This window comes from Gavialis gangeticus, unplaced genomic scaffold (genome assembly GCF_001723915.1).
Source record: "Gavialis gangeticus isolate Ggan-Ray unplaced genomic scaffold, GavGan_comp1, whole genome shotgun sequence".
NCBI classification, from domain to species: Eukaryota; Metazoa; Chordata; order Crocodylia; family Gavialidae; genus Gavialis; species Gavialis gangeticus.
In genome coordinates, this window is record NW_017728994.1 from 64708755 (window position 1) to 64721619 (window position 12865).

The window sequence follows — 12865 nt, forward strand, 5'->3', positions numbered from 1 at the left end:
TCATTTGAGATAAAGAACAAAGGCTCATATTTCAGAATAAATATAAACCACTATTATAGCTAACTGAAGGCCAAAAGTATCCTCTTACCTCAATGCAGAGTAGACTCCCAGAGACAGGAAAGAATAGTCAGGGTCATAGTACAGGTACACAGAGGACACACAGTATGGAAGAATGTCAATTACTCCCACAGCAATTATCTTCCCATGTAGCCAATACTGCTGATGAAAAGAACCATAACCACAATCAGGTCCATTAGTAGGATTCTCTGCCTAAGAAAAACCAAAAACAGGGATAAATATCAATTAAACCAATTATCACTAAAAAGAACTAAAAAGCCTATTACAGAACAATGAACACTGGATTTTTGTTTTGTTCTACACTTGATGAACACTGAAATTAACAAGGTTTTACATTTCAATGCATTACAAAGGTTCTAATAGGAGGTTTACACTTTATTGTCAGAAAGACCTATACACTGTTCAGTTATGTCTTTTGTATTTTTAAAGGTCACACACTTTCTGCATATTATCTTGTACTTTATTACAATAAACTTGAGACCATTTGGCCTTCAGGGAGACAGACAACAGCCCATTAGGGATGTGAAACGTTAAACAATTAATCAATCAAGGATAAACTTTTAACCAATAAGTGCAGGGACAACCAGTTAGCTTACCAGTTATCCTTTACCTTGGGGCTGGGTGCAGTCTGGCAGGGAAGAAGGGGAAGGGGTGGGGAGAGGGAAGCCCTGTGGTGCAGGGCAGGTAGGAGTGAGCAGGAACAAGAAGGCAGCAGGGCAGGTAGGAGGGAGGGAGGAGCAAGAAGGAGGAAAAAAAGGGAGGGTGAGGGGGAATTTGCACCAGAAATGCGCAGCATGGCGACTTCTTGAATCTTGGAGTTTCCCCCACATTCCCCCCTGCCGCTGATTGGTGGAGGGGTCCCATCACCAACTCCTTGTGCCTGATGGCCAGGAGGTAAAAACTGCAGCCTATTTAAAACTGGTTTTCACTTCCAGGCCATAAGGCACAGGTGATGAAAGGCAAGCAATGAGGCTCCTCTGTCAATCAGCAGCAGGGGGCCAAACAGGGAAATCTCCAAAATTAAAGAGGCTGCTTTGCCATGTGCTTCCCCTACGAGTTCCAGAGCTCTCTACCCCTTGCCTAAGAGCAAAACAGCAAGCAACCTAATGACTCATCAATTAAGAAATTAGCTGCTTCTTCACATGTGCTCCCCTCCCTCCCAGGGCAGGGCTTCACTAGGCTGTGTTGTCTGGCTGGGCTTGCCTCCTCCTTCCCTCCCCACAGTCAAAGGGGCCCCAGGAGCCCAGAGCTGCTCCCAGCAACAGCTATCCAAGCCGCTGTGTTATCTATTAATCATTTAACCAATATAATTACAGGAGGTTAAATGATTTTTTTTTTTTTTTTTTTTTTTATAACATTTACATGCCTACTGCCTGCTCCTCGACTACACAGTTGGTCCAATAAAAGAGATCATCAAAACACAGCTTTATTTCTCACATGATCAGGACCTCTTTTGCAAGCTTAGATAGAATTGAAGTAAAGCTAACAACTCCCCTAGCTCCAGAGGTCTGTGACAACCTAATGCAGTTTCTCAACTATACCACTCGGGGAGACTAAGCAGGCTGGAAGAGGGGGGAGACTAGGAGTAGCTCTTTTTTATTTGTTGAGTTCACCAATTTTCCCTTTAGTCTATACCCAGTATTTATACATGGCTTACTCTAATAAGATTAGCTCCATGTTTTATTCAGATTTCTTTGTTTCACTGAGACTTTGGGAACTAAACTGAACCAGTTTTTCTATAGACTTGGAAAGCATTAATTAGCTGGGCGTTATGTCCCAGTGAAAATTAATTTTCTGGAAAGGAGGATTTCTTAGCTCCTTCCCTCACCATCTTTGAATACTGCTTATTACAAGGGATTTTGATCTTCCCTGATAAAAACAAAGTTGCAAATTCTCTGATAAATGCCCCCAAATCCATTACTGAAATGAAAGACACCCCACCACAGCCCTTCTAGCCCTGCTGGTGCTCCTCACTTCCTCCCCACAGCCCTGCTGGTGCCCCTCACTCCCCACCCCCCTCCAGCTGCCAGGGCTATGGGGCCAGGGACCCGGGTCCACAGCCCCTGCCCCAGCAGAAGGCAACAGCTGCTGCAGCAGAGCAGAGCAGAGCACAGAGCCTGGCTCCCCCCTACTGTGGGCTTGGGCACATGAGGCACTCCCAGGGGCAGGGGTGACCCATGCCCCCCAGATCTGTGTGGGGTTGTGGGCAGAGTGGGTCCTCACTGCAGACTCAGGCTCCTGCCCTCCCACATAGCTTCTGTAGCCTGCTGGTGTGACCCGGTGCTGCCACCCCCACGTACACAGGGGACATATTGCCAAGGCAGCGTGGAGCCAGCAGCAGCAAGTAGCTTTCCTGCACGGCTGCACTCTGCCCTGCCGTACTGGGTCACAGCCACCAGGCTGTGGAGGGCAGTAGGGTGGGAGCCCAAGCCTGAGCCCAAAGCGTACAACCCCCTGCCTTGCCCCACACGCAGATCTGTAGGGGGGAGGTGTCCCCTGCCCCACAGGGGTGCACACAGTGGCACGAAGCCAGCCCGCCCAGGGCCCGGACAAGGTGCTTGCAGCCCCCTCCTACTCCGTGGGGGCGCTGCGGTTGCACATTGTGGCCTCAGGCCCCAAGTTCCACACACTACCTGGAAGGGCAGCAGCCCCAGCCCTGCCCAACTCCCTCCGTATGGGGGCCTCCATTCCCCACCTGCCACCACTTACTTACAGAAGCTACTCTCCAGGCTGCCTTGGCAGCCATGGACATGGCACCCCCTTGCCTGACCACCCTCCCCTCCACTCCTGAAACTCTGCCAGCCTGCAGAGGGGTCATTGCAAAGCTGCAAAATCTGCGTGTTTCTCTGGTAAAATGAGAAATCTGCGTTTGCCTCTGGTAAAAGATAAAATCCGCAGTTTAGTCCGTTTTTCCACGGGAAATGGAAAACCCAGATCCCAGCTTATCATCATCCTGTTTTCTTTTCACCTTGGTTTATGGTTTTCACTGGCAAGGCCACTTTGTTTTCACATCTTATGTAAGAAACTTAATAGAACTATTACTATTATAAGAGATTGCATGCAGTGCATTGAGTTGCATCAATCACACCTACTAACATTTTTAAGCTGAAGTTACGAGGTAGTATATTTATATAATCTATTTGTAAGGCCTTCTTATATAAAAGATATCCTTTCAAGCCCTTTGCTCTGTTTAATTTGATCTTACTCCTGGTTTAGCTGAAGGGTGATCGCAGTCACTCAGAAACAGGCTTTGAGTTCCAATTCAGCCATACTTCTGCAGTTTGATCTGGTCCTTTGAAAACTGCCAAGGTGAGCAACAAGAGTGCTGTGCACTGGACAGACGCAGTGCTTTCCAAGACTCATATACTGAATCATTTAAGTAACTTTTAGATGTCACTATCATCTTCCTCAATACATTACCCCAGGAATAAAAGTCCAGATAGCTTAAATGAATTTGTGTTGCCCCCATACTAAAGTACTACTTTATGTAGCATCTAAAACCTTTGGTTTAAAAACAAACCAAAAAAAAATCCCTGCAGGAGTTGACTACATTTTCAGCATAAAGGAAGATTATAACATATATTTTATATTTCATCTGGCTATGCAAATCCTTGTAATTAGGCTCAAGCTATGGGGATTTGAATGGGACAAACTTAATCCCCTTTGAATGCAATTAGATATGCACCTCTCCCTTCTACTGCACCTTCAAAAGAAAAAAAAAAAAGCATCACACTTTTTTTTAAAAAATCTACTTTTCAAGTGGACAGTCCACACACTTTTTTCTATGAAGTGTTTCCATCTTTTTGGAAGGTGTACACCAAAACTACGATGCAGGGAACATGACAAAGCAGGAGTGTATGAATTTTTGAGTAGCCAAATACTGACTTCATATGTACCTTTTTTTAAAATGAAAATAGGTAGTTAACAGAAAAACAAGAAAAATCAGAATTACATAAAATTACAAATATAGTCACCTGTTTTCCATCGCCATATATCTGTAGATAACTATTAATTTAAATAAATCTGGGATAAACACAATATAAAACAGACCATAATGTCCTAATTTTTTGAAGCAATAGTGTAACTGAGCCCAGGGAGGGGGTGGGAGGCATTAGCTCTGGGTGCTGATATATGTATCTTGGGAACCTGGGGCACTGACATGAGTCTTGGGGAGCGGGGGGGAGAGGGGGAAGGGGCAAAAGTAACAGGTACTGCAATTGCTGGCTGGCTACAGGCACACTGCTGCCCTGGCTCTGCCTCTGTTTAGGTATATGCTCATTAATGAGAGAACCACAGGTTCTCTTTTCATTGTACGTTATTAACCTTGTGCTCCAGCAGTCTCTAAGGGATTTCCAAATTTTCATTTTTCTACGAAAGGGAGTGCACATTTTCATCCTATTCCATTCCATTCTTGATTCCTATTCCAAGAGGTTCACTATGTAACCACAGATATCCTATTTCGCAGTTTACTCACCGTTAATACTATTATAAGCCTTTTCTCAGATAGAAAAGAGCTTCACATTTATGCTGAAAGGCTTCATGCTTATGTTCACTTTGAATGACTCAGTGACTTTCACTTCAGAATCCCAACCATATTTGTTGCAGCACTATAGGGATATGGCAGGTAGGATCTGCTATACAGCAAGGCTATCCAACATGCAGGCCACAAGAGGTCAAGCTGCTGCCCCTAGGCTCCCTCCAGCTGTTGTTTCCCCATCGTTGTAGCTGCAACAGCAGGATCTCCCAGCTTCTCCTCTTTCCTTCCACCTCCACTCCCTGCTCACACCCCTATGGACAGAGCAGAGCAGTGTAGCGCAGCACAAGGAGCAGAGAGGGAGCCTGGAGCATGTAGCACAGGGATGTGGTGCCTGACGGGAGGGAGGGCACACCAGTGGGGGTACATGATGCAGTAGCAAGGGTAGGAGGGCTGCTACACACAGCATGGGGTTCAGAGAGGGATGGGAGGGAGGCCCCTGTTGGTGTGACCCACAGGGTGTGAAGTCTCTGCCACTCAGAAGTTAGAAAGCCCTGAACTATAGGAACATTATGGAATTTATTTCTGCTTTGGCTTCTTGGTTTATTTATACGGGCAGTTATGATGCATCTGTATTGGGTAAAGTATCTGAAGGCGCTGACTGGTTCTTCAAATTATAAATAAAATAATCTCCTAATTTAAAATTTATTACACAATTACCTTTGGCGTACCATTTTCTTTACCATCTAGTTCACTTTAATCCTGAATTCCACAGGGCTCAACTTAATTATCCTTCTAGTCATGTTTTTCACTGTACAGCCAGATCTTCAGAAAGAGCTGCTTCTCACTCAATAAATCTGATGGTATTGCCTACTTCTGCCAACTGTTTTAAATTACAGCAACAAAAGGTGGGTTTAATCAAGTATTTTGATACAGTAGCCTAGACTGAAGAGATGATGGGCAGTAAAACTTATTCTAATTGTTACCATATGTCTCAAAAGAAATCAATCACCTGAGCAAAATCACTTCAACTAAGTTATCTGAACAATAAGTACAAACATAAAGACCATGTAAGTAATGTTTACAGCCTAAGCATTTATATAGCACAAAATTAAGTACTTAGCTACAGACATTTCAAATTAAACCCACTGAATCAGTACTTGGAGAGCTAAGAGGGGAGTACATTAGCAAGGATAATTTTCTCTCATTTAGAAAAGTTACCCTGTATTCAGAAAAGTTCTACATCTGTATTTTCAAAATACACCCCCATTTTCAGGAAAGTCACATAAAATAACCCATGCCTTTTAATGGCCCAATTTCAAGGTTCGGAGACCTAAAACTAAATTACCTCAAATGTTTCTCTTTGCACAGGTTTCACCAATTATTTTTTCAAATAATACCTGCCATGTGGCATTACTAAAACCACACATGGGAACGTAACATCTTGTGCAAATCAACAAAAAATATGGATTTACAATATTATGCATATTAACTAGGGCTTTCAAACTATTAAAAAACTGATCGCGATTAGTTGCACAATTAAAAAAATTAGTCACAATTTATTGTGATTTTAATCACACAGCTAAAAACACAAAATTATGCAGGCACTTTGTAGGGTAGGGGGAGGATTTGTGAAGGTGTGGGCAGCTGGGGGGTTTGAAGTCTGGGGAGAGGGGGCTCCTGCACGCCCTGGCAGGACACAGATTACTGTGGGGCTGAAGTGAGGGGCAGCAGCAGGGCTGGGGGGCTGTGGCTTGGAAGTGAAGGGCAGGATATGGGCATATCACTGCCCTCCCCTCTACCCCTCCACAATCATATTGCCTCCCGCTCCTTGACAAGTATCTTCTTTTCTGAAACTGGAAATATGGTAACCCTACAGGAATGCAGTCCGGTGGTATGTACAGCAGCACCCAGCAAGTAAGTCTGTGGAAGGGAAGGAGGAGGGGGGCAGATCAAGGCCCCCACAGTGAGGGAGGGAGTGGGGCAGGGGTTTGGGCAAATAGGACAACAGGGCTGGGGTAGATTCTGGGACAGAGCCATGGGAAGCTCATCCAGGGCCATGGTAGGTACGGCTACCTGCCACTGGGGCTGTGTGCCCTACTGCCTTTGCCCTGGGAGCCATGCGAAGCCATGTTGTGCCTTCTGCCACCAGGTGGACAGGGGACAGGGGACATGTGGCATGGCCAACACGTGCCACCCAGGGTAAAGGCAGCAGGGCACGTGCGTGCTGCGGCTGCTTGTGTGCGTCTGTCTACATCTGTGTGTCTATGTGTGCACTGCCCCCACCCCACTGACCTGTTGCAACAGCCCGAAGCCCATGCCCAGGCTGCCCTGTGGGTCCCTGCGCTGCCACCACTACCCCAATGAGCAGCCGGGAGGTGGCAGAGTGGAATCCGGGGACAGGCTCCAAAATCACATTCAACTAAAGTGTTAAAAAAATGAACACAATAACCAATTAACACATTAATCATGCACGTTAACAGCAATTAATTGACGGCCCTAATATTAACATATTTGCTCATGCATAGATCATGCCAAAAGGATCTGTTTTAGACACTGTTTCATTTAAGAAAAAAATTAAAGATGGAAAATCTGTCCAGTAGTTTCAGAATTAAAAAACTTGAACCACATACCTGTTATTTCTATATTAGATCACCAATTGATTTACCAACCAACACGGGTTCATTAGTGGCAGGTCCTGTCAGACCAACCTGGTGGCCTTCTATGATCAGATCACCAAATCATTAGATGCAGGGGTAGCAGTGGACATAGTCTTCCTGGACTTTCAGAAGGCTTTTGACACTGTCTCTCACCCTGTTCTCATTAAGAAACTGGGGGACTGTGGTGTCGACACCTACACAGTCAATTGGGTTTCCAACTGGCTGGAGGGCCGCACCCAGAGACTGATGGTGGATGGGTCATTTTCGACCTGGAGGGATGTGGGCAGTGGGGTCCCCCAGGGCTTGGTAACAATTTTTTCTTGTTTTTTAATTTAAAAAAATCTGACAGACAGTTATGAAGCAGAACTTCAGGTATGTCAGAGCTCCTTTTGTAACACAAGATCGGGTAGTAATCACCAGATGGAACTAATACAATCACTAATGTAACTTAGATCATTATTGCTCTAATCTGAGTTGGTTTTAACATTACACTGGCACAGGAATTGCCACACTCCTTCTTGACCCTTGCATTCAGCCAGAATGCTAACTACCCTGCACCAAACTCTGATCAATCCCCAAAAGGACAATGACTAAAAGGTATAAACTTGTCCTACTATTATATTAACTCATGTACAGTAAAGTATTGTAAACATGAAGGAAGATATGCTTTTCAATTAAAATAACAAGCACAGCAATGATTCCAGGTAGTGTTCTAGATCGGGGTAGGCAATGCTTTGGCTGGAGTGCTGGAAAAAAAAAATGCAAAGTCTACCTTGTAAGGAGCTATAGTGCTAGCATGTCAGAAAAACAAAACCAAGGTGAGGTGAACATGGCAGGATGCACTGCATATTAATATAGTTAATAATCATAAATGTTGTTTTTTTTTTTTAAACAGAAAATACCAGGTTTTCTAAAACTTCATACACTACTTTTGTTGTTGTATTTTTTGTTGTTGTTAGGCATGTTGGGATGAGAGAGAGAGAGAACCACACAAAGAAAACCAGACACACACACACACAGAACAGACACACATACACATGCCCAGAACCAGACATGTGCACACAGACATATACATGCAGATGGACATGCACAGAACCGGACACACACGCACACAGACACACAAACACACACACACACGTAGCTGGGCTGCTGGGACGCCGGACAAAGACTGACTGGACGGTGCTCCAGGCCCACCACAGCATCTATGTGTCCCTGGGGAGCTGACCCCTGGGCTACAGCAAGGCCCACCGAGGCCCCAGCCTGGAACCCGCCCATCAATCAGCTACCTCTTCCCCAGGGGGGGATGCCACACTGAGTCATGCAATGTTCATTTATAATGTTGTTTGGCCATTGCCTGCTAGTGAGATAGGGGGCGCCATGTGCATGTATGTATATGCACATGGCCCCAGGCAGTCTACAGAGCAGCTCCAGCAGGTAAGTAGGGGGGAGAGGGGGATTGAGGCCCCTGTAGGGAGGGAGCTGGGCAGGGCTGAGGCTGCTGCAAGGCCAGGCAGTGCTTGGTGCTTGAGGCCCAGGGCCACAACATGCAGCTGCAGGACCCCAGTGGGGAGCAGGATGGGGCTGCAGGTAGCTCATTTGGTGGTGGAGAAAGGGGACAGCTGGCTCCCTGGTGCCATGCACACTCCCAAGGGGCAGGGGGGACCTGCACCTGACTGATCTGTACTCAGGGCAGGCTCAGGCTCCTGCCCCCTCTCTTGGGGCCTCTGCAACCCTGTGGGCATGACCTGGCCTGGCTGGGGACATCGGGCCTGCAAAGGGATCTGCTTGCTGCTGCCCCCACCGCCCTGGCGACATGCCTCCTGCTTGTGCTGCTGCTTTGAAGGGTGCAGTCCTATGTGTAGGAAGTGTGTCACCAGGGCAGCGCAGGGTGAGCACATACAACTAGATCAAAGGTGGCATGGACTAAGAGGAGAACGGATGCTCAGAAGGTTGGCATGTTCCAAGACCTCAGCATAGGCAACTTTGTTCCTACAGGAAATTCCTAGAACACAATGAAGGCAATGTAAGCAAAAGCTGTTGAAGTGCATAACCGGGCACCAGTCCTGGGCCCTGTTATGGTCTGTGCTGCTTAGCCAGACCAAAGCTTGTGGATGGATCTACTACAGGGCCTGAGGGTTATGGTATAGACTCTGGGGACATATGGCTGGCCACCCAGAGACTGGCTAAGCCGGGAGCGGTTGGCTCAGACAGTGCGCCATCATGTGCAGCCAGAGCGGGCTCCCATTAGCTGCCAGGAGTTCCACAATAAGCTAAAAGTGGCCACCAGCACACATGGAGATTCCCTGGAGGGGAAGACCAGCAGGGATCACGTAAACTGTGTAGAGATGCGGAAGCTAAGCTGGAAGCCAGAGCCATAGCCAAAGCTGGAAGCCAGAGCCAGGAAAAGGAAAAGGTGCAGCCCAGCTAAAGAGCTAAACAGTGCTGGGGAAGGGCATCCCTCAAATCCCCTGAACGAGTTCCCTTGACCAAGTAGGGGCAGGAGAGAGCAACTGACACCAGTGAGTAAATTGGGAGCAGTGACAATGGGCAAAGACTCAATGAAAGGACAGGATGAACGCCCAGCAAACCGGCAGGTGATAAGGTGGTTGACTGTCACAGTGGGGTCTGTTAATTGACCGTAGGCTGTAATGCGGAGCACAGATAGTGGCTGTGGGTGGGTGGATGAGCCCTAGAAGGGAGTACTGGGGGTAAAGCCAATTGAGTTAAATAGGCTGGTGCTTGATGGCAGACTATACGGAAGGTCCCCAGGGAAGTATATCCCTTTCAGCTGACAAACTAAGGGAAATTAGAATTTAGAAGAGAGGCCCGAACCCAAGTATGGGGAGAGGTGAAGGAACCCAATAACAGGCTCCCTTTGTGGGAAGAGAACATGAGCCTGGAGTCAAGAGCACGGGTGGAACTGCTAAGACCATAATGGAGATCCACCAGGGAGTGGAAAGGTCCAGAGTGTAGGGCAGGAAAAGCCCTGTGAACAAAAAATGTTGCCCTAACATCGTACACCTCACCTCCCTTTTCTCTTTACTAACTTTGAAACATCAAGTCTTGCTCCCCCTACTGCAAAGTGGGGGGGAGTAAGCGAGTGAGACATCCCATAATGTTCCCACTCACCAAGGCGCTTGTCTTGAGTAGAGTATTTGGCCCAAGAATCTCTACTGTATAAGAACACTGCTAATGCAAGTATAATATACTCTGACCTTGGTCTTAATTATCAGTTTGTTGCTGTTCCACACCCGTTTGCTCAAAATGTTCATAATACCCTACGCATGGTCAATACAGGCATTCAATTCATCCTGAAGAGGTTACCGGTAACAATGGAGCTAAGGTATGTAAATTTACTCACAACATCCAATGTCTTTTCACTGATTGTGACTGCTAGTAGTGAAATTATGTTCTGGCCCATAACACTGATCACCTTAATGCTGCCTGCAAGAGCAAACTCTTGGCAGGCATGAACAAAGCAACTGATGAGGCTTTGAACGTCGCTCCCTGTGTGGACTACCCATGCAACGTCGTCAGCAAACAGCAGCTCACAAATCAAAACTTTCCTCACTTCTGTCCCTGCTTTAAAGCATGTGAGGCTAAATCATTTTTCATTTAAGTGTGTATATAGATAAATTCCTTTAGTGATGGTCTCAAAAACATCCATCAGGAGAGAAAAGAAAATCCCAGATGGGGTTGGGGCAAGGACACAGCCCTGCTTGACTCCACTTTGAATCGCAAAAGCCTCAGATGTTGATCTATCACAGCTGACCATCCCCCTCATTCCATTGTATAAAGAGTGGTTTATGCTAAGGAGTTTTGGTGTGCAGAGTCTTTTCCAATAATCTGAAGAGACCTTTTCTGCTGACAAGGTCAAAGGCCTTCTTCAGGTCAATGAAAGTATCTCCTTCATTCCTTACGTTTTGCATGAGTTTATCAGAGTGAGAAGATCATATCTGTGGTGGACCTACTAGCTCTGAAGCTGAACTGTGACTAAGGGTAAACATGGTCAGTAAGAATCTGAAGTCTTCTGAGCACCACCCAAAGGATGATCTTTTTAACAGTGATTAATAGTGAAATGCCATAGTCACCGTCTTTATTCTTGTACAGGGAGACTATATGGGTATTTTCCTTACCTTGTGGCACTGTCCCTACTGTCCAGCAGTAACAAATTTGTATAGGTGGGGAAGCAGCACAGGTTTCCCACAATTGATGACTTCTGTGGTAATGCTGTCTTTTCCTGATACCTTGCCAATGGCCAGATTGTCAGTGGCTTTACTTTGATCCTCAACAGGGAGGATGCCATCAAGCTGTTCAAGAACATACAGAATCTCAGTAAAGATAAGGGCCGTGTCAGCAACACAGCTTTCACTTGAATAGTTTCTAGAAGTAATGAGTCAAGAAATGTAATGTCAAAGATACTGTGTGGAAACAGATGATATTAGAAATAATAATCTCATGGCAATGCAGTTGAAAATATTTGCGTCTCAACAGTTAAATAAAAGGAGTCTTAAAAAAAAACGTAATGATCCAGGTGAACAACTTAAAACAAAAAACCTAAAAGAAGTTATATATAACTTTACTTAATCAGTTTGCTGAAAAGAAAAGTACAGGAGAAAATAAAAAAGTAAGAGTATGGCTGTGAGCGAGAGGTTAGTTAGGCAGATAAAGAATTACCATACAATACTAAAAACCAGTGCTCTCATAGACCCAATGGGTGCATCCACAAATGCAAGCATGTCTACTTACAGCAGCACAAAGAGAAGCAGTGCAAATTTGAGCCAGGGCTTCTTGCCTCAGTGCACATTCCCAGACATGCACTTTGGTGCCACTTGGGACAAAATAACCCTGCCTGGCTCCTCCTAGATCTGCAACTAGGGGGAGCTAAACCACAGGGCCAGCATCTGTGCTGTTGCCAGCAGTATAAAAAGCTGCCCTGGCAAGTAATTTAGGGCTACTCACTCTTAGGAGCTTCTAAGCCCCAGCCAATTGGTACCTGGGGACACTACCCCTTGTGCCAGCTGGACTGCTGAAGCAGCCCTGAGAGTTCCCTGCACCCTCTGTCCACTACAGCAGTCTGGCAGTAGGGGCTGCTGCCTGGCTGTGACCTGCTGCACACCTGCCAGACCCAGATGGCAACTGCACAGCCAGTAGAGGCATCTGCCCCTTTGGGCCAGCTGCCAGTGGGCTGTGGCTGCACAGCTGGCCTTTGTGCGGCACTACTGTCATATGTGCCCCTGCCCAGGGAAGATGTTCCTAGTGTGATGGCCTGCTTTAAACTGTCATAGCATGATCTCCTGGCCCCAACTGGCCAGGAGGTCAGCCAACTCCAGCTGGGTCCAAGGTGCCACTCTGAGCAGGCTCTTCTGCCTGGTTCCTGCTACTTGCCACCCTAACAGGAATTCTGGTGTTCCCTATTGGAAAATTGAAAAATACCTGATAAAAAAAATCCCAAAGTCACACTGTAAAATACCCCAAAATCCATGTTCCTCCACAATTAAAACAAAAGACCACTATACAGAGAGACAGAGAGTAAGACAGAGATCAGTTGGGCAATGTTTTATTGATATATCTACAGTGATAAAGCAATTTAGAAGCCTACCAGTTTCTCTATCATGATAATAAAATGAATTCTAAATACCTATATGCTTTG

The 12865-nt window shown here is 46.1% G+C and overlaps 1 protein-coding gene across 2 annotated transcripts in view; it reads right to left on the minus strand.

Moving 5' to 3' along the window:
• Window positions 1–12865, minus strand: part of ATE1 (arginyltransferase 1) — a 215528-nt gene that overhangs the window by 133264 nt on the left and 69399 nt on the right. The window contains exon 9 of one of the 2 annotated variants that reach the window (XM_019502934.1): window positions 89–270. In XM_019502934.1, the coding sequence (XP_019358479.1) occupies window positions 89–270 (182 nt within the window). The remainder of the gene's footprint in view (window positions 1–88; window positions 271–12865) is intronic. The other variant, XM_019502933.1, reaches the window with a different exon arrangement.